General features: G+C 49.6%; 2 protein-coding genes across 2 annotated transcripts in view; both read left to right on the top strand.

The window, feature by feature from the left end:
- TSPEAR (thrombospondin type laminin G domain and EAR repeats) overlaps positions 1–22,421 on the top strand; it is a 177,531-nt gene that overhangs the window by 74,142 nt on the left and 80,968 nt on the right. The window contains 1 exon segment of the mRNA NM_001206810.1: positions 8,818–9,038. Coding sequence (NP_001193739.1) covers positions 8,818–9,038 — 221 coding nt within the window.
- Positions 15,718–16,643, top strand: LOC780781 (keratin associated protein). Its single transcript, NM_001079639.1, has one exon. The coding sequence runs from the start codon at positions 15,756–15,758 to the stop codon at positions 16,395–16,397; it is 642 nt and encodes a 213-aa protein (NP_001073107.1). The 5' UTR covers positions 15,718–15,755; the 3' UTR covers positions 16,398–16,643.

Genomic DNA, 22,421 nt, shown 5'->3' with positions numbered 1-22,421 from the left:
TCAGAGAACAAGTGGCAACTGTTTCTGTCCCAGGAGCTCAGCTGTCTCTTGAAGTCAGCTTGGAACGACTTTACTTGGTTTTGGCCTAGAAAACAACCCTGGGTGGAGCGTCAGCTCTCTTGTTGCTTTCACCAGTGTCACTAGGAGCAGAGGTGGACCCGGGTCTGTGGGCGTTGCGTCCTGGCCCGGTCAGGGTGAGTGCCGCTGGGGTTTCTGGGCTGGCTGTACAATGTCGTGTGGCTGGAAGGTCAGCGAGGAGGTGTGTTTGGTTCTAAATAAAGATACTGTGAGTCCTGGTCTGCAGGCAGCCCTGGCCCAGCGTTCGGGCAGCAGTGACAGCCCCACAGACCGGCCAGCTCACACAACACGAATGGGTCTTAGTCTGGACGTCAGACGTCGGAAGTTAATGCCGTCTGAGGCTCTGGGGAATGAGCTGTCCCAGGGTCTCTTAGCTCTCCCCTGGATTCTGGGACTTTTCTGGCAATTCTTGGGGTTCCCTCACTTGTAGAAGCATCACCCCGATCTCTGCTTCCATCGTCACAGGGCGTTTTCCACGTGGGCATGTGTCTGCCTCCAAACTTCCCCTTTCTATGAGGACATGAGTCTGGTGGGATTAAGAGACACCCCGAAGACCTCACTGTACCTTGATTAATCTGCAAAGACCCTATTTCCAAATAAGGTCAAAGTCACAGCTACTGGGGCTGGGGCAGCAGCATCTTCTCGGGACACAACCAGCCCCTAGTAAGTGCTGTCCCTGCCCTGAGGCTGGCGCAAGGCCAGGCTCTGGGTGGAAGGAGGAGTCAAGCAGGTGTCCTTTCTTCTTCCTTGGGTGAGTCGTGAAGGGCGGGGTGCGAGCAGCAGCTGGCCTGGCAGGTTCAGAGCACGCATGGGCCTTCTGCTGGTCCAGGCATGGTCTGAGCTTGTGGGGTGCTTCTTTAGTTTATTTTATGGCACAGCCACACAAGGAGCACAAAGAAGTCACATATGCCCCTCTCCAGCTTTCTCTGGTGTTAACGTCACACGGAGGTGTAGATCAGTTACCAAGTCTTTGAAACCAGCATTGGGACATCACTGCTCACTAACCCTTCATGGATCACAGCCTTGTTTTGGCAATGGGGCTTGGGTAACTCAATGAAACTATGAGCCATGCTATGTCGGGCCACCCAAGACAGACGAGTCATTTGTCAGAAGAGTTCTGACAAAACGTGGTCCACTAGAGAAGGAAATGGCAAATGGTTCCAGAATTCCTGCTGCGAGAACCCCACAAACAGTATCAAAAGTTTTTCTACGAACAAGAGGCAGGTGGAGGACGTGGAGGGAGGGTCTGTCCCAAGAAGGGGCCTACTCAGTTACAGTCTCTGCCTATCAAGGAATTGGTCCATTTCATCTAAGATTCGGATATATAGGCATAATGCTATTTGTAGAGTCTCTTCATGATCCTTTTAATTCCTCCTTTTAAAATTTTATTTTATTGAAGTATAACTGACTTACAATCTTATATTAACTTCTGCTGTACAGCAAAATGATTCAGTTATACATATACATATATATATATATTCATTTTCAAATTCTTTTCCATTATGGTTTAATCACAGGATATGGAGCATAGTTGCCTGTGCTCTGAGTGACACCTTGCTGTTTATCCATCCTATAGATAACAGTTTGCATCTGTTAATCCCAAACTCCCAGTCCATCCCTTCCCATCTCCCCTCCCCCTTGGCAACCACAGTCTGTTCTCTATGTCTGTGAGTCTGTTTTCTTTTAGCTTTTGAAAAATGTTCAGTGTTATCTCATTTTCACTTTTTGACATTGATACATCGTTTCTTCTTATTCCACACCACCCCTCCCATCAGTCTGATAGAAGTTTATCAGTTTTACTGATCTTCTCGAAGGCCCAGCTTTGGTTTCGGTGAATTTTCCTTTCGTTTCAGTCACACTGATTTCCATCCTTCTCCTCCCTTCCTCTCACTGTGGGTTCCGTTTGCCCTTTTAGTTTAAGTTTCTTCAATCGAAGCCTCTATGGTTGACTTGATACCATCCTCCTTTCCTCCTGGAAGCACTGGGACCACAGACCTTCCTCTCCTTCAGCTATATCCACACGCCTCTCTGTGCTGGCCATCCTGGTCTGTAACCGGAGGCTTGGAATGGTGTGGTCTCCATGGCTCTTTCCACTCTGATTCCATCATTGCACGAGTTTTCAGGATAATAGAGTCAGGGCACTCGCATGCACAGGATTTGGAAGCAGCTGAGTCCCTGGTTGATGAGTGTTTGGACTTCCACCTCCTGCAGCCCGAGGCCACTGCAGCCCCATTCATCACTGTCGTGTCTTCACTCACCAGGAGGATGTACGATAAGGGAACACGGAAAGCTGGCTGGATCACAGGATAATCGCACCCTGCAGGAGTGAGCTGTGTTTCTATTGCAAAGGTCCCTGGGGCGGGTGCTGCCCTTCCATCCTGGCCTCACCCACTTCTGCTCCTGGCAGAAGAAGACTGGGAGGCGGCTCTTTGGATCAGTGGCGGTGCCTTCTGTGGGTGGGACCCTGCGGGCAGCTGAGCATCCTGTCCCAACCCCTTGTCCACGTGCCAGCCCCGCTGCCTGCATGATGCGTGTGCTTTGTCTCCTGAATATCCAGGCGCCTGGTGAGGTCAGGCAGTTGCTGGACCCTATAGAGAACATCCGAGAAAGGTGAGAACGGAAGGTTCGGGTTTGGACTGCAAGTGTGGGGCTGGGAGATGGACTGGTCCCACTCCGTGTGCGGACTTCCCTGCGTCAGCTGACTGAGGGATCCTGGAAGCCCTATTACCTGTTTACACGCTGTGAACTAAAGTCAGCTGCTTGCCAGCCACGTAGCTCTTAGGGGACCTGCTTGCAGCCCCAGCAGCTGTCCTTTCATAGGCAGACACAGAGCCTCTCACAAATTCACAGGAATGTTAAAGTGTGACCTACAAAGTGGCCTAGAACGGGACTGACTGCACCGACCTTGCGGGGTGGGCGGTCCATCTACCCGTTACTGGGAGGCAGTCTGACTCCGGGGGCAGCTCCTGCCTGCCTGACGATGTTCCAGTCCCTCCCGCAACCCCACAGGAAAGGGGGTCCAGGCCTCTGAGAGGTCAGGTTGCAGGAGAGCTTGGTGCCAAGGCCACGGTTGTCACTGTATTCTCTGATGGGCCCTCTGGACAACTTCCCGCGTTCTGAGAGCCCTTGGCTCCGGGCTAGCGCAGACCTTGGAGGGTGACGAGGGAGGGGATGTGTGTGAGTTTAAAAGCGTGGCTGCAAGAGAAGGGCTTAGCCCGAGCTGACCCCGGGGGCTCGTCACGCCTGCTGGTCATTCATTGCTGGCATCCTGCTCTCTTGACACCTTCCCTGTAGCTTCTGCAGCCCGGTCACCATGCAGCTGTGGCTTTCCAGGCTGTGGACGTCCCAGGGACACGCCAGGCTCAAGCCAAAACAGCCCATCCCGTTCGAAGCCAGCGGCCCAGCCCAGCCTCCCTCCACATCCCTTCGGCGCCTTTTAAAAAAACATGAAGAAAAGCCGATTTAAACACAGAACAGGGTCAGGAACCATTTTCCCCTTTTGTGCTCCATCTTTACTTTAAATTGAAAGCTGGTTGATTTACAATATTGTCAATTTCTTCTGTAGAGTGAAGCGATTCCGTTATACTATATATATATGCCTTCTCTTTTAGATTCTTTTCCATTATGGTTTATGATAGGATACTGAATGTGATTACCTGTGCTCTACAGTAATGCCTTGTTGTTTATCCATGTTACATACAATAGTTTGCATCTGCCAGTCCCAAACTCCCAATCCTTCCCTCCCCCACCCCACTTCTTGGCAACGGCAGATCTGTTCTCTGTGTGCCTGTCTGTTTCTATTTTGCAGATAAATTCATTTGTGTTATACACCAGGTTCCATATATAAATGACAGCATATGGTATTGTCTTTGTGTGATTTTCTCCACCTCGTATAATACTCTCTAGCTTCACCCATGTTGCTGCAAATGGCATTAATTCATTCTTTTTTATGGCTAATATTCCATTGTGTATATGTGCCACATCTTCTGCTCAGCTCTCGATGGATGTGTAGGTTGTTTCTGGGCTCCATCTGTATACTTTTTCCTGTTTCCTTTTTTAACCAGTGTAATAGGGGGAAAATGATACCTTGTCGCTGTTTAATTTGCTTTTGTCTGACTGATCAGGCTGTTTGGGCTGTTTCTTTCTCGGGTTGCCTGCCTTTGGGGCAACAACTGTTCTCACATTTTCCTTGCTGGTGTCCTGGGTGTCTTGCTCCTGAGGTGTGTTAACTCCTTGTCAGTTTTAAATCCTGCCCAGGCTCCGTTCTGTGAATACGGCATGGCCCGTGGTGTCCTTTCTTGGGCAGACATTCTTGTTTTGATGTGAGCAGATGATCCAGCTTCCTTCTGATGGTTTGCGTCTAGTGTTGAGAAACCTTCCTTAACCTCAGGACACAAAGACAGCCCGCAACCTCTCCCTCTAACTTGGAGGTCCCACTTCCCACCCTGCCTGGAGCTGACTCTGTGTGCCCTGTTCAGGGAGGAATGGGCCTGGGTTTTTCTCTCTGCTGAGCCCCAACTTTCCCATCACCACCCACAGGTCAACCATCCCTCCTTACTAACTATACCTCCACAGTGCCTGAACTGCTGTCATCCTGCCCAGCGGTGTCTGAGCTCTTGGCTCACCCCATCACTGGTCCATCTGCCTCTCCTTGGGCCCAAACTGGACTCTCTGTTGCTAGGGCAGTCTGGTCAGTCTCACTGCCCTGCAGGGACCCCTAATTCTTGGAAATGAATTTGCTCCTAGTCCCTGAGCTCCCAGTGAACTCAATGAAATCCAGAGTGAAGAGGACCTTATTGGCTGTGTGGTCTCCCTCCCTCCCCACCTCTAATGGAGGGGCCATCTCAGAGACCATCTGAAGCTGGCCTGTGGCTCACACCTGGGCATCCAACAAAGGCAGTTGTTCCTCGCCGCCCCCAGCCAATGAATAACCTCAGTCTTCACGGTCCCTGTACAGGAGGCCTCCTAGGGGACTATTCTTGGGCATGAGGAGCGTGGCTTCTGGCCAGAAACGCTTTGCATACTCTCTCGGCCAACCTCAGGCCTCCCCATAGGCCTCCCCAGGATGCTGCCCTGTCCAGGCTCGGGACACAGCCAGGCACGGCCATCCTGGAGGGAGCTCTGCGTCCCCAGCCCCGGGCCTCCTCTCAGACCTCCTGTGAAAACGCTTCCACACACCAGCCCTTCCTTCCGCTCCCTCTCCTCCAGCCCCAGGGCTCATTCTGCAGGAGGCTTTTGTCCCAGGGTCCCTGGCCTGGCCCCAGTGGGCACCCTTCCAGGGGAAGATAGGGTTTTGCTTTCTGCCTTGTCTGTTGCTGTGATCAGCTCCTCCAGCCCCAGGTCACTCAGCTCTTTCTTCAGCTGCGCTGAGTACCCGACAGGGCCGGTCACCACCCTCCCATCTTACAGACGAGGCAATTGAGGCTCAGAAGGTGCAGTGAGTCAATCGTGGGCCAGGTCTTATGAGGCTGAGGTCGGGGTTAGGACCTATGTGTAGCCAGCTTTGAGTTCATCTCTCTGCGGCTGCTACATCCTCTCTGCCAAATTATGAGCACCTGGGACAACTGTTTATTTTGGAAACTGGCATTTCAAGGAGCTTTTGTGGAATAGAGGAAGACCACCCGAATAAGAACAAGACCCAAAGGAGAACAAGCCAGTCTATTCCATGCTGGCTCCAGCAGGTGGTCTGCCACCACAAACGGCTTTGGCAGAGGCTCAGGCACAGACTGGAGTGGACAGAAAGGCCTGGGTGTGGTCTGATGGAGGCTTTTGGTGTGGGAAGCGGGGTGGATCAGAGCTGTGCCCATGTGCCTGGGTCAAGGAGCAGGTCTGGTTTTCTCTGTGTGGCCCTGAACTGGACCTGGGGACAAATGTTAGGGAGCTGGTGGTCACTGGCCATGTTCTGGGCAGTGCAGAGGCTGTGGGCAGGCTTCCAGGCTGGTCACTGTCGAGATTGTAGGACAGAACCTCTCTATGGCTTGGCCATTTTCCATCTGTGTGTCCAGCCTCCCAGGAGGTGCTGGTGACCATGCCACATCTGTTAGAGTTATCTTGCTGGACTCCATCACTGCGTGTCCAAGCGTCCTTTGTGAACCCTGACCCTTATGAAATCAGTCACTCAGTGGTTCCTGCATCAGTGGGACTTCCCCAGGAAGATGAACACACCATCTCTTTAACCTGCAGAACCCTCGGTAGGGCGGGGGTATGGATGAGGCGCAGAGAGAGAGAGCCTGTGTGGACAGAGGCCTGCCAGGGCAGAGGCTGCACTGTGGGTAGTGGAGTGGTGTGGGGGAGGGTACCAGGAAGAGGCTGTCTCGGTTAACAATGGAGGGAGAGGCTTGAGCTGGGATTAGTGCAATCCAGGTCTCCCTAGTTGCTGTGCCTAGGGCTTGGCCAGGTCAAGTCATGTCCTGGCAGCTGGGTGGCCTGCCTGGTGGAGGGCCCATATTTCCTAAAGGAGGGGCTGGACCCCTGTGGGGCCACAGCTGAAACCTTGACAGTGGGCCACAGCCAGGCAGGGCCCGTGTACCCTGTGTCTCTCATTTTGGGGGTGAATTTAGGGTAAGCAGTGTTCACTTACAGCCCCAGGCTCTCCAGGGGCCCTGCCCAGACCCAACCTCACCCCTCACCTGGGCAGCCCAAGGCCGGGGTCAGGATCCGGCTCTCGAAACAGACTCCCCTCCACCTCCGACCCTGGCATCTGTCTGGGAGCCCTGACCCCGACACACACAGCCAGTGTTCCTGCCCTCGACGTTCGGGTACATCAGAGCCCAAGCCACGAGTAGTGTAGTTTGCAGCATGCATGCTTTCCGAAGTGAAGCCCCCCACCCTGCGCCGCCTCTCATGTCCAGTGGTGGAAATGACAACTGTGACCTGCCCTCCCATCACAGAGCAGCATCCATCCCTCCCTCACCACATCGCCTGTCTGCCCTCCCAGACCCTGCTCAGGCCGCCGCATCCCTGGGTCCCAAGTATTGCTGCCCAGCTGGCATGAGCCTCAAATCGGTGTCCAGCCTGCCTTCAGTCCCCGCACCCTCGGGCACGTCCACACCCAGTGGGCGCCTCCAGACACACAAGGATGCCCCTTGGCCCTCTCCAGGAGGACGTCAGCATCCCTGGCTGTGCCCCAGGCTTGATGGCCCTTAACTCTGAAACTTGTTGAGCACTGGGGGTGGGACAGTGTGGTCTGGTTTTAAGAGTCCAAGTTCCTTGCTTATTGAGGCCACCCAGTTTCCCTGTTAGTAAGATTTTCCTGCCTTCTGGGTAGAATCCCTCTGTTCTCTGGACCTCGCCCCTCGCCCCACCCACCCTGGTCTGCTCTGGTCCCTCTCACCGCTGACCTTCCACGTTTTGTGCTCTGACTTTGAGTGGCTGTCACCCACAATGCAGGAGACCCCGGTTCAATTCCTGGGTCGGGAAGGCCTGCTGGAGAAGGGATAGGCTACCCACTCCAATATTCTTGGGCTTCCCTTGTGGATCAGCTGGTAAAGAATCTGCCTGCAATGCGGGAGACCTGGATTTGATCCCTGGGTTGGGAAGATCCCCTGGAGAAGGGAAAGGCTACTCACTCCAGTATTCTGGCCTGGAGAATTCCATGGACTGTATAGTCCATGGGGTTCCAAAGAGGCAGACACAATTGAGCGACTTTCACTTCACTTCACTCCTCTCTTCTCTGGACTCAGTGTTTTTCCTCTGAACTGGTTTGGAGAGACCTTTTCCTTCCTAAATCCCCTTAATTTAATGGAGAAAACATGCTCCTTGTCTTCTGCTTCATCTACCCTGTTTGTGACACCCCGCCCCTGGGAGCTTCCACAAAGCCCCCTCTGGTCACCCTCTGGGGCTGTGCAGAGGGCAGGGGCAGCCTTGGGGCGGGTGGGGCTGGGCCTGAGTGTGGTGGGAGTGCACTGGGGGCGTCCTTTCCTCTTATGGCCGCAGCCCTGCTGACTTGCTGACCCATCCCCGTAGTGCCCTGACCGCTAGCTCCATGTCAGGCTCAGGCCTCCTAGCAGAACCGCCAGGCCCCGAGGGAGACAGCTCTGGGGAGGGCTTTTCATTCTCACGGGCCTGTGTCTTATCCCAGCCATGACCTGACACATGGCAGCCAAGTCTGGAAGGGTCCAAGGGGCAGCCGTGGGCTCTGCCCCGAGCCAGTCCTTCCCTCCCACTGTGGGGCCAGGGGGTGGTGGGGTTGACACGACCCCCACTGCTAGTCACAGGTGCTCACCCGGCTCCCCACTGTCCTTTCCTACCATCTGGCCTTGGGTATATTTTGTCTGATGACCTTGAACTTCAGAACAGGAGCCCGCCTGCTCCTCTACAGCGTGTGGAGGAGGCAGTGCCCAGGCCGGGGTGAGTCCAGGTCTTGTCAGGTGCCCGCTCTCCAGCAGCACAGGTAACCTCACAGACGGCTCTGCAGGGCACGGATGTGGCCCCTGCCGCATCCAGACCCGGATGCTTCCCACGTGGGAGCCTGTCTCCTGGGCACCTGGGGCTAGGCAGGGACTTACTTGACCTCCAGCTGACCTCCAGCAGGGCCAGCACAGCGCCTGGCAGTCGGAGGACAGGGTGGAGCTGTGGGGAGGAGAGGTCACAGCAGACTCACTGGGTTGTAAGCTCTCCGTGCCTCTGTCTGCTCACTGGTTAGAGGGAAGTTGTGACACTCAGCTTGCAGGGCTCTTGTGATGATGCTGCAGTCACACCTGGGCACCCTGTAACCCACCTATAATTTCCTTGACACAGACCTGCGGCCCCTGGATGTGCTGGCAGAGGCAGTCCCTCCCGATGGCTCTGCAGTCGGGGTCAGGGTGATGCAAGTCCAAGGTGCACGAGGACTCCAGCTCTCAGCCGCCACGCCCCGTGCCCTGAGCTTCCCTGCCTCGAGGATTTTCTTCAGATGTGATCTCTTCCCGGAGGAATTTTCCATCGTTGTGACCTTGAAAGTCCCCAGCCTCCCCCCTAAGGTCAGTGACTCCTCCTGCTCTACCTGTAGAATGACCCCGTGCCTTTGCATGTTCCCAGTGCCAGAGTGTGCAGGGTGTTCTTGCCTGGGGAATCCCAGGGACGGCGGGGCCTGGTGGGCTGCCATCTATGGGGTCGCATAGAGTCGGACACGACTGAAGGACTTAGCAGCAATGCCAGAGTGTGCAGAGGGCATGACTGGCCCATCAAGAGGTCAAGAACGGCTGGCCTTGGTAGGTATTGCGGTGCCCATTGCTGTGAGTGTGCAGGCAGAGCCCGTGTGACTGTCACCAAGGGTCCGCATAGCAACTGTAACTTTCTGGTGTCCTGAGCTGTCAAAGGCGAGAGATGATGCCACAGTTTTTGGTTTGACATCCTTTGGCAGGAAATGTGAACAGAATAACAAAACATACCCTTCTGGGGTCTGCTTACCTGAGATTTGCAGTCCCATCCACCCCAGATCCAGCTAACATCCCCACCCTCTCCTGCCAGGACAGGAGCGCTCTGGAAGGTTCCGCAGGGTCCAGGAGAGAGGCACTTGCTAGGCATGCGACCCATCTCTCACGTTCCAAGTCAGGATTCTCCATCTTCTCATAGCAGTATCCGTGCGGGCTCAGTCGTATCCGACTCTTTATGACCCCATGGACTGTAGCCCACCAGGCTCCTCTGTCTATGGGATTTTCCAGGGAAGAATACTGGAGTGGGTTGCCATTTCCTCCTCCAGGAGATCTTCCCCACCTAGGGACTGAACCCACGTCTCCTGTGTCTCCTGCATTGGCAGGTGGACGCTTTACCACTGAGCCACCTGGAAAGCCCCATCCTTCCATAACCGAGACTCTCGCTGTGAACTCTGTCAACTGTGAGTCCATCCTGATACTCCCTAGGGACTTCTGCTCGCGCATCCTCTCTGCTTTCATTCCATGAAATCTACCTGCAAACCCATCTGCTGAGTTTTCAGCTCCAGCCATTGCGTTTTCAGTACTGTAATTTCCATTGTCTTCTGTTTTATGTAATTCCAGTTCTCAGGTAAAAGTCTTTGTCATGTCAGCTACTTTCTTGAACAAGATCCAACCCACGGGTCTCCCAGAAAATTGACTCCATCTCTTTATTTCCTGTGATTCTCAGTAACTTTTTAAAAATAGGTTTGTAGAGCTGTGATTCAGATATCTGAGGTGCACGTGTCTGGGGCATTGGGTGCAGTCAACCTCCAAGTGCAACCCTCACCACAGCCTGTTGTAGCTCATGCCTGTGACATGAGGGCTTCAGAAGGAAGCCCTTAGCCCATTGGCTCCCACCCTTCACCCCACAGTCCCCACCCCCAGCCCTAGGCAGCAACCCATTGACTTCACATTATCTTTGGGTTTGCCTGGACATTTCATAGCATGGAATCGTATAATATATGGTCTTTGTAACTGGCTTATGTAGTGTGTATTCAAGGTTCACCCATACTGTAGTATGTATCAGTGCTTCATCCCTTTTTGTGGCCATGCCATAGATTACTGTGAGGATATACCACATTTTGATCGCCCCATCTGTCATTGATGGACATTTGGCTTATTGCTGTCTTCTGGGTATTACGAATAATGCTACTATAAACATTCATGTATAAACATTTTTGTAGGGGCGTGGATTTTCATCTCTCTTGGGTATATACTTAGGAGTGGAGTTGATGGCTCTTACATCAATGGGTTAACATTTTAGAAACTGCCAGACTGTCTCACAAAGTCGCTGCACCATCTGACATCCCCACCAGCACTGGATGAAGCCTGCAGTTTCTCCACATCCTCCCCAACCCTTGTTGTTATCTGACTTCGTTATTCTAGTGACCTTTGTGGGCACGAAGCAGTATCTCACTGTGGCTTTGATTTCATTCCCCTGATGGGTAGCGATGGTGTGTGTTTTTACATGTGCATACTGGCCACTTATGCCTCTTCTTTGGAGGAATGTCTATTCAAGTCCTCTGCCTAGTTTTTGATTGGATTATTTGCCTTTTAAATTGTTGTGTTATGAGAGTTCTTTATATAAGAACTCTAGATATAAGTTCCTTGTGCTATATAGGATTTTCAAATATTTTCTCCCATTCTATGGACTGTATTTTCCCTTTCTTGATGGTCTCCTTTGAAGTACAAAATGTTTTAATTTTGAAGAAGTCGTATTTACCTTTTTTTTTGCTTGCTTCTACTTTTAAAGCCATATCTTAGAATCCAATGCCAAATCTGAGGACATGAAGATTTATCCCAAAGTTTTCTCTAATAGCTTTATAGAATTAGCTTTTTTAAAAAAACTTAAAAAAATTTTTTTTCGGTTGTGCTGTCTTCATTGCTGACACAGAGGCACACAATTATGTATTGATTAGTTGATGAAAATGAGACCGGAGGCTCACAGGAACCAAAATCTTTCTTTCCCCAGAAGCAAAGGTCCAGTGTTTGTGGTAACTTTCTCAAACATAATAATGAGCATTAACTGTGGTTGGCTTTATACCTGCTATTTCACTTTTTTGTTCCTTATTTCACATCTTTTCATAATTGAGTTCCTCTTTGGGCTTCCCAGGTGGCTCAGTGGTAAAGAATCTGCCTGTCGCTGCAGGAGAGGCAGGTGCAGTCCCTTGGTCAGGAAGATCCCCTGGAGAAGGAAATGGCAACCCACTCCAGTATTCTTGTCTGGAAAATCCCATGGACAGAGGAGCCTGGTGGTCTACAGTCCATGGGGTTGCAAAAGAGTTGGATGCAACTTTGTGACTAAACAACAGCAACAAAAAATCCTCCTTTACTGTTTTTCTTTTAGTAAATATTTTCCAATATAGGGTTCTTTTAATGATTTTTACCCTATTTTTAAAATTTTCCCTTAGTGTTTGCTCTAGGGCCTACCATATATTTATTTAAGTTATCAGAATCAACTTCTGATTTATACTGACTCAATTCCAGCGATGTATGAAAACATTGCTCCATTTTATATATAACTCTAGTCCTTCCTATATTTTCTGTGGTCTTGCTGTTAAAATATTACACCTTACATGTTAAAATCAAATGATATGTGGTTATAATTACTACTTATTATACTTTTATGATTTTTTAAGAAGCTTAGAGAAGAAAGAAAAGCAATATATATTTAAAGCTTGTTCTATGCTCGGAGAAGGCAATGGCACCCCACTCCAGTACTCTTGCCTAGAAAATCCCAGGAACCGAGGAGCCTGGAAGGCTGCAGTCCATGGGGTTGCTAAGAGTCGGGCAAGACAGAGCGACTTCACTTTCACTTTTCACTTTCATGCATTGGAGAAAGAAATGGCAACCCACTCCAGTGTTCTTGCCTGGAGAATCCCAGGGATGGGGGAGCCTGGTGGACTGCCGTCTATGGGGTCGCACAGAGTCGGGCACGACTGAAGCGACTTAGCAGCAGCAGCAGCATGCTAACCTTTTTATTGTTTCTGGTTCTCTTCACTTCTTCCTGTGGATCTGAGTCATCATCTGCTGTTATTTCCTTTGCCCAGTATAGCTGTGCTCCCACGTATTGCCTTTCTGCTGATGTTGTCAAATATATTACATGTCTGTGAAGTGTATGCCCAACAATACATTACATACATATTGTTTTATACAATGCTTTATACATATATTATTTTAAATTGTGTTAAATCAATTAAGAGAAGGAATTAAAAAAGTGAATTTGTATTTTTTTTGTAATTACATAGTTACGTTTACTGCTGTTCTTTGTTTTTCCTGTGGATTAGAATTTCTGTCTGGTTACTGGCTTTTTAGTATTTTATAAGATGAATCAACTAATAACAAATTCTCTCTATTTTTATCTGGGAATATATTTTTCCTCCATGTATTAAAAATGCCTTGTTGTATATAGGATTATTGATTGACAGCTTATCAGTTCAGTTCAGTTGCTCAGTCGTGTCCGACTCTTTGCGACCCCATGAATCCCAGCACACCAGGCCTCCCTGTCCATCACCAATTCCCGGAGTTCACTCAAACTCATGTCCATAAAGTCAGTGATGCCATCCAGCATCTCATCCTCTGTCATCCCCTTCTCCTCCTGCCCCCAATCCCTCCCAGCATCAGAGTCTTTTCCAATGAGTCAACTCTTCACATGAGGTGGCCAAAGTATTGGAGTTTCAGCTTCAGCATCAGTCCTTCCAATGAACACCCAGGACTTATCTCCTTTAGAATGGACTGGTTGGATCTCCTGCAGTCCAAGGGACTCTGAAGAGTCTTCTCCAACACCACAGTTAAAAAGCATCAATTTTTCGGCGCTCAGCCTTCTTCATAGTCCAACTCTCACATCCATACATGACCACTGGAAAAACCATAGCCTTGACTAGACGAACCTTTGTTGACAAAGTAATGTTTCTGCTTTTGAATATGCTATCTAGGTTGGTCATAACTTTCCTTCCAAGGAGTAAGCGTCTTTTTATTTTATGGCTGCAGTTACCATCTGCAGTGATTTTGGAGCCCCCAAAAATAAAGTCTGACATTGTTTCCACTGTTTCCCCATCTACTTCCCATGAAGTGATGGGACCAGATGCCATGATCTTTGTTTTCTGAATGTTGAGATTTAAGCCAACCTTTTCACTCTCCTCTTTCACTTTCATCAAGGGGCTCTTTAGCTCCTCTTCACTTTCTGCCATAACGGTGGTGTCATCTGCATATCTGAGGTTATTGATATTTCTCCCAGCAATCTTGATTCCAGCTTGTGCTTCTTCCAGCCCAGCGTTTCTCATGATGTTCTCTGCATATAAGTTATATAAGCAGGGTGACAATATACAGGCTTGCCGTACTCCTTTTCCTATTTCGAACCAGTCTGTTGTTCCATGTCCAGTTCTAGCTGTTGCTTCCTGACCTGCATACAGGTTTCTCAAGAGGCAGGTCAGGTGGTCTGGTATTCCCATCTCTTTCAGAGTTTTCCAGTTTATTGTGATCCACATAGTCAAAGGCTTTGGCATAGTCAATAAACAGAAATAGATGCTTTTCTGAAACTCTCTTGCTTTTTTTATGATCCAGCAGATGTTAGCAATTTGATCTCTGGTTCCTCTGCCTTTTCTAAAACCAGCTTGAACATCTGGAAGTTCACGGTTCACATATTGTTGAAGCCGGGCTTGGAGAATTTTGAGCATTACTTTACTAGTGTGTGAGATGAGTGCAATTGTGCGGTAGTTTGAGCATTCTTTGGCATTGCCTTTCCTAGGGATTGGAATGAAAACTAACAGTTTATACTTTGAGAATACCTGGTCCCATTGATTCTCGTCTCAGTTGTTTCCGATGGAAAGTCAGCTATAAGTCTTACTGGAATTCACTTGTGAGTGACTCAGCATTTTTCTCCTTCTGCTTTTGAGATTTTCTCTAAGCTTTTGACTTTCAATGTATTTACTAGGATGTGTCTGTTTGTGACTCTTACTTGTGTGTCTTATTTGGAATTTCTTCAACCTCCTGGATGTGTAGATTAAAGTTGTTCAATACATTTATACAGTTTTAACATATTATTTCTTTAAGGTAATATTTCTCCATTGTTATCTGACTGCCATGCAGTCCTCCAGTAGAGTCCTCAGCCCCACCCATCAGAGGTCAGTGAAGGCTGGAACTTGAAAGCCCACTTGTCCCTGACAAGTCCTCTATGGAATCTGGGGGCTACCTGCAGACAAGGGCATCACCAAGGTCCTGCCCTTGCCCCTTCAGAGACTTGGAAGAATACAATGGCTGAAAAATGAGGACACACAGGGTCGTGGCCAGATGCCATTGTGCTCGCTAGGCCACAGCTGTGAACGGAGTACTGGAGACACAGTGTCCAGGTGTCCATGCACAAGGCTCACAGACAACCAGGCCCTCCTACTGACGTTCACTGTGACAGACTCCAGGACCTCAACCTGGTGAATGCCTACCGGTGGAAGGGGTCCTTGAGGGAGGAGATGTTGTTCTAATCAGCACCCAGGGCTGCAGGAGCCCCTGACATTGTCTGGACTGTGAGGAGAGGAGGAAGGTGTGAACATTAAGACTCTTTTGTGCAGCTTCTATAAAGGCTCAGGTGCAATGCAGCAAAAGGCAATTGCTCCAGTGGTCATTCTCTCTGGGCTAGCCTGCGTCTGCATCCGAGCCCTTCTCTGTGAGCCAGTCTCTGCCCCAGGAGGACACAGCCCCTCACATCTGACCCAGGGTTCACTCCTAGTAGACACAGGTCCCCTCACCTTCCATGATAACCAGCAGTATCAGCTCACAAAGTACAGCCTGCTCTGTCAGCTCACACCCTGCAGCCATGCCAGTGGGGCGTGGCCAGACGTGTCCACTCCTGAACACACCTCCCTTCTCTCAAAGCCCTGATTCTGGGGTTGGCTCTCGTCCCTTCCTTGGGACTAGAAGTTTTGTTTACAAGAGCAGCTGTTGTCCCCACTGGCACAGAGGGCCTTTGTTATCAGAAAGGTACCTGACTGCTACTGTCCTTGCAAAGGCATCAAAAGCTTTGCTATTACCTTGCCTCTGGAGACAAACATGGGCAGGATATCCCTGCCTCCACTCAGGAGCCTCACCAGCCAAAAGTATTTACAGTGACCAGTGCTGCCAAACAGAGCATGATACTAAACAAAAACAAGGAAGGAAAGACTTCATCAAGCTGTTGCCAGAACAACACACAGCACAGAGGAGAGGTATAAAGCTGGGCAGCTCTGGGAACTCACACACATACTCACTCACACTCACATCCTGACCCTCCTCCAGACCCACAAGCCCACAATGGCTTTCTCCACCCTGTCTGACTGTTCCAGTGACTTGACCTACAACAGCCGGGTCTGCCTGCCTGGGTCATATGACTCCTGCCCTGGGTCCTCCTGGCAGGTGGACGACTGTCCAGAGAGCTGCTGTGAGCCCCCCTGCTGTGCCCCCAGCTGCTGTGCTCCAGCCCCCCGCCTGACCCTCCTCTGTGCCCCAGTGAGCTGCGAGTGCAGCCCCTGCTGCCAGCCAGCCTGCAGCAGCTCCTGCCCAGCCTTGTGCTGCCAGCAGTCTAGCTGCCAGTCCGCCTGTTGCACCTCCTCCCCCTGCCAGCAGGCCTGCTGTGAGCCCGTCTGCTGCAGGCCTGTCAGCTGTACACCTGTCTGCTGCACACCTGTCTACTGCAGGCCCGTGTGCTGTGAGTCCTCCCCCTGCTCAGCCTCCTTGTGCTGCCAGCCCAACCCCTGCTCCTTGGTCAGTTGCAGACCTTCTTCCTCCCTGTCCCTCCTCTGCCGTCCTGTGTGCCGCCCCGCCTGCTGTGTGCCCACCTCCTCCTGCCAGCCCAGCTGCTGCCGCCCAGCCTCCTGTGTGTCCCTGCTCTGCCGGCCCACGTGCTCCCGCCCTGCTTGCTGCATCCCAACCTCGGCCCCAGAGCCGTGTTGCTGACCTGGCACATTGCCAACTCCTTCCAGGGCCAACGCTGGCTTTCATATGAAATTTCTGTGGCCTAGAGCCAAGTCTGGGGTCTCCTTCTGCCCCTGAATTTACTGTCAGCAGCGTGGGCTGGCTCCTGGTTCGCTCCAGGCCCTGAGTGTCAGCCAGCATGCGGCTCTCCATCCTTGTTGGTCATGGATTTTGTCCTGACCTAGGTAAGGGGTCTGCCTATTAACAAATAAAGTCATTGTCATGCCCCCTCTGTGCCTTGAGTGCATATCTCTTCAAACTCTGGGAAAGACCTTTGTTGTAGAGAGTGGTCCGGGCTGGTTTAGAAACCTGGCCTTGAGTTGTATCCAGGACTGTAACATCATCAGGCACGGCTAACCACGCCCTGCTACTCTCTGCCAGGGTGTCCTGAGGCCATAGTTCGACTGCAGCCTGCAGTCCAGAGTATCCTGCTCACCTGTAGACCCCTGCATGAAGTGAGTGATGGGTGGCAGTGGGGCATATGTTCAGGCCCCAAGCTTGCACACTGGGAACATGGGGCTTCCCTAGGGACAAAGGAGACATTGTTTAGTAAACATCTGCCTTGAATATGTAAAGCTTACTCCAGAAACAGCTTCAGACAGGCTGGTGCCAGCCGTCCCCATGTGCCCTGGACAGGAGTGTGAGTGCTTCCCTCTGTGTGCGAAGGTCTGGATGGTGAGAGCCACATGCAGTGATGTTGGGAGCCTGTGTGAGTCAAGGTTCTCCAGAGAAAGAACCAATAAGACATGTGCACATATACAGAGATTGATGTTGAGGAGCTAGCTCACACAGTTTGGAGGCGGGCAAGACCCAAATCTGCAGGGTAAGCTTCCAGGGAAGAATTGGTGTTGCAGCTACAGATGACCAGCTGGTAGAATCTCTTCTCCTTGGGGGGGCCTCAGTCTGTTCTCAAGGTCTTCAACTCTTGGGTGTAGCCCACAACATTTTGTAAGGCAATCTGTTTTACTCCGAGTCCACTGATTTCAGTATTGATCTCATATAAGAAGCAACTGTGTCATGACATCCAGACATGTTTACCCAAATAACTGGGCAACGTGGCCTGGTCAGTTGACACTTGAAACTATCCATCACAGGGACCGACAGCCAAAGGCGATGGGCTATTTGGAAATGGCAGGTGCTCACTGGGTGATGCCCTCAGGAATTCAAGTATTAAGGCAGCTATCCCTTTTGGGAAATATGGGGAGGACGGACATACCTGGCCCTTTGGGACAGAGCTGAGTAGGCAGACATCTGTAGGGAAGTGTGAAGGGCCTTGGCTGGGGGCCTAAAATGAAATTGTGCCTATTATAATATGCATGCATGTGTGCTGAGTTGCCTCAAGTGTGTCTGAGTTCTGTGACCTAATTGGCTGTAAGCTGCCCGACTCTTCTGTCCATGAGCTTCTCCAGGCAAGAGTCAGGAGTGGGCCTCTGTGCCCTCCTCCAGGGCTTCTCCTGACCCAGGGGTCAAATCTGTGCCTGCTGCAGTTCTTGCTGGCAGGTAATTCCTTCACTGCTGAGCCGCAGGGGAAGCCCAGCTGTTATAATAGCCACATTCAAAGTGAAAAAAGACAGGTAGAGTGTATTTAATTACATTTTATTAAACCCAATACATGCAAAATGTTTAAAGACATGGGAATAGCAGACCACACTACCTGTCTCCTGAGAAACCTGAATGTGGGTCAAGAAGCACCGATTAGAACTAGATATGTAACAGTGGACTGGTTCCAAATTGGAAAGGAGTATCAAGGCTGTATATTGTCACCCTGCTTATTTAGCTTATATGCAGAGTACATCATGCAAAATGCCAGGTGGGATGAAGTACAAGCTGGAATCAAGATGGCTAGGAGAAATATCAACAAACTCAGCTATGCAGATGATACCACCCTTATGGCAGAAAGTGAAGAGAAACTAAAGAGCCTCTTGATGAAGGAAAGAGGAGAGTGAAAAATCTGACATGAAACTCAGCATTCAAAAAACTAAGATCATGGCATCTGGTCCCATCATTTCATGGGAAATAGATGGGGAAACAATGGGAACAGTGTCAGACTTTATTTTTTGGGCCTCCAAAAAAACTACAGATGGCTGTGATTTCATGACTGCCGCCATGAAATTAAAAGATGCTTGCTCCTTAGAAGAAAGGCTATGACCAACCTAGACAGCATATTAAGAAGCAGAGACATTACTTTGCCAACAGAGGTTTGTCTAGTCAAAGCTGTCGTTTTTCCAGTAGTCATGTACGTATGTGAGAGTTGGACTATAAAGAAGGCTGAGCACCAAAGAATTGGTGCTTTTGATCTATGGTGTTGGAGAAGACTCTTGAGAGTCCCTTGGACAGCAAGGACATCAAGCCTGAACATTCATTGGAAGGACTGATGCTAAAGCTGAAGCTCCAATACTGTGGCCACCTGATGCGAAGAGCTGGCTCATTAGACAAGACTCTAATGTTGGGAAAGACTGATGGCAAAAAGAGAAGCGGGTGGCAGAGGGTGAGATGCTTAGATAGCATCATAGACTCAGTGGGTATGAATTTGAACAAACTCTGGGAGATAGTGGAGGACAGAGGAACCTGGCATGCTGCAGTCCATAGGGTCACAAAGAATTGGACTTCACTTAGTGACTGATCAGCAACAACAATCCAAAAGCTTAGCATTTCAATACATCTGATATTAATGAAGTATCAGAACCTCACCAGGGTCACTGCCTGGGAAGGATCAGACTGTGTGTACCAACAGAACCCATCTCTCTGGCCATTTAGAATTTTCTTCCTTTTCTTCTCACCTCAGTTCAGTTCAGTCACTCAGTCGTATCCAACTTTTTGCTGCCCCATGAATCACAGCACGCCAGGCCTCCCTGTCCATCACCAACTCTTGGAGTTCACTCAAACTCATGTCCGTTGAGTCGGTGATGCCATCCAGCCCTCTCATTCTCTGTTGTCCCCTTCTCCTCCTGCCCCCAATCCCTCCAGGCATCAGGGTCTTTTCCAATGAGTCAACTCCTCACATGAGGTGGCCAAAGTATTGGAGTTTCAGCTTCAGCATCAGTCCTGCCAATGGACACCCAGGACTGATCTCCTTTAGGATGGACTAGTTGGATCTCCTTGCAGTCCAAGGGACTCTCAAGGGTCTTCTCCAACACCACAGATCAAAAGCATCAATTCTTTGGCGCTCAGCTTTCTTCACAGCAATGGCATCCCACTCCAGTACTCTTGCCTGGAAAATCCCATGGATGGAGGAGCCTAGTAGGCTGCAGTCCATGGGGTCGCTAAGAGTCAGACATGACTGAGCGACTTCATGTTCACTTTTCACTTTCATTCGTTGGAGAAGGAAATGGCAACCCACTCCAGTGTTCTTGCCTGGAGAATCCCAGGGACGGGGGAGCCTGGTGGGCTGCCGTCTATGGGGTCGCACAGAGTCGGACACGACTGAAGTGACTTAGCAGCAGCAGTAACTTCTCCCCTGGAAGGAAATGGCAACCCACTCCAGTATCCTTACCTGGAGAATCCCATGGACAGAGGAGCCTGATAGGCTATAGTCCATGGGGTTGCAAAGAGTCGGACACAACTGAGTGACTTTTTACTTTACTTTACTTTTCTTCACAGTCCAACTGTCACATCCATAGATGACCACTGGAAAAACCATAGCCTTGACTAGACGGACCTTTGTTGGCAAAGTAATATCTCTGCTTTTCAATATACTATCTAGGTTGGTCATAACTTTCCTTCCAAGGAGTAAGCGTCTTTTATTCTCACCTACACCTGCCCAATTCCCCATGTTCTCCTGTATGTTTCATCCTTGGCCATTTGTCTTCTTTCTTCCTGGTTTATGGTCTTAAGATTTTTTTCATCTGGACCATTTTTAAAGTCCTTATTGAATTTGTTGCCACATTGCTTCTTTTCTGTGTTTCGGTTTTTCTGGCTGAGGGGCGTGTGGGATCTTGGCCTCCTGACCAGGGACTGAACTCACACCCCATGCAGTGGAAGGCGGATCCTAAACCACTGGACCTCCAGGGGAGTCCCATCATTTGTCTTGTTTCTTTAAGTGTTTCTCCAAGAGGGAATCATGAATAGAGTGTTTTCCAAGCTCTTGCTTATGTGAAAATACACTGCTGTTCTCTTTACTTGAGAAAGATATAAGGGGCTTCCCAAGTGGCACTACTAGTAAAGACTTGGCCTGCCAATGTAGGAGAAAGATGTAATAATTTGAAAAAAGGAAAAATGAGCTTTAGTCCCCAGTGTTCCCCCAGAAGCTCTGTGTCTTTCACTGTTTGGTGGGAGAGGTCCGGGGTCTGCCTGGTAATAGTTCATTTCCAGACCAGACTGTCGGCCGTTTCTTCCTACCTGGAGATGGAGCTGCCCTTCATTCAGTTCATTTAAAAACTGCCAATTTGGAAAACTCAGCAGTGGCCACAGGACTGGAAAATGTTAGTTTTCATTCCAATCCCTAAGAAAGGCAATGCCAAAGAATACTCAAACTACCACACAACTGCACTCATCTCACACGCTAGCAAAATAATGCTCAAAATTCTCCAAGCCAGGCTTCAACAGTACATGAACTGTGAACTACCAGAGTTCAAGCTGGTTTTAGAAATGGCAAAGGAACCAGAGATCAAATTACCAACATCTGATGGATCATCAAAAAAGCAAGAGAGTTCCAGAGAAGCATCTATTTCTTCTTTACTGACTATGCCAAAGCCTTTGACTGTGTGGATCACAATAAACTGTGGAAAATTCTGAAAGAGATGGGAATACCACACCACCTGACCTGTCTCTTGAGAAATCTGTATGCAGGTCAGGAAGCAACAGTTAGGACTAGACATGGAACAACAGACTGGTTCCAAATAGGGAAAAAAATGCATCAAGGCTCTATATTGTTACCATGCTTATTTAACTTACATGCAGAGTACATCATGAGAAATACTGGGCTGGCTAAGCACAAGCTGGAATCAAGATTGCTGGGAGAAATATCAATAACCTCAGATATGCAGATGACATCACCCGTATGGCAGAAAGTGAAGAAGAACTAAGGAGCCTCTTGATGAAAGATAAAGAGGAGAGTGAAAAGGTTGGCTTAAGCTCAACATTCAGAAAACAAAGATCATGGCATCTGGTCCCATCACTTCATGGCAAATAGATGGAGAAACAGTGGAAACAGTGGCAGACTTGATTTTTTAGGGAGCTCCAAAATCACTGCAGATGGTGACTGCAGCCATTAAATAAAAAGACGCTTATTTCTTACAAGAAAAGTTATGACCAACCTAGAAAGCATATTGAAAAGCAGAGACGTTACTTTGCCAACACAGGTCTGTCTGGTCTATGGTTTTTCCAGTAGTTGTGTGTGGTTGTGAGAGTTGGACCATAAAGAAAGCTGAGCGCTGAAGAATTGATGTTTTTGAACTGTGGTGTTGGAGAAGATTCTTGAGAGTCCCTTGGACTGCAAGAGATCTAACCAGTCCATCTTAAAGGAAATAAGTCCTGAATGTTCATTGGAAGGACTGATGCTGAAGCTGAAACTCCAATCCTTTGGCCACCTGATGCAAAGAGCTGACTCATTTGAAAAGACCCTGATGGGGGAAAGATTGAAGGAAGGAGGAGAAGGGGATGACAGAGGATGAGGTGGTTTGATGGTATCACTGACTCAATGGACGTGAGTTTGAGTCAACTCCAGGAGTTGGTGATGGACAGGGAGGCCTGACGTGCTGCAGTCCATGGGTCACAGTCAGACATGACTGAGTGACTGAACTGAACTGACTGAATGTATGTTTACGGTGGGCTCTAAAAATCCAGTGCTCTTGAATTCATGAGGCTCTTCCAGTCCAAACACATACAGCTTGGTGGGCTCAGCTCAGAGTGGTTCGTGTTCAGTCCTGTCTACTGTTCTGTCCTAGCTCTTCCTTCTTCCTTGTTAGCAACTGAGCGGTCACGTTTGGTGTCAGCGAAACACATGGTCTGTTTATTACATTTTCTCTCATCATATTTGGGGATTTATGCTTTACATCTTTTGGGCTT

This window comes from Bos taurus, chromosome 1, assembly GCF_002263795.3.
Source record: "Bos taurus isolate L1 Dominette 01449 registration number 42190680 breed Hereford chromosome 1, ARS-UCD2.0, whole genome shotgun sequence".
Lineage (NCBI taxonomy): Eukaryota > Metazoa > Chordata > Mammalia > Artiodactyla > Bovidae > Bos > Bos taurus.
Note: the sequence above shows the minus strand (reverse complement) of the source record. Positions and strands in the feature narration are given on the sequence as shown.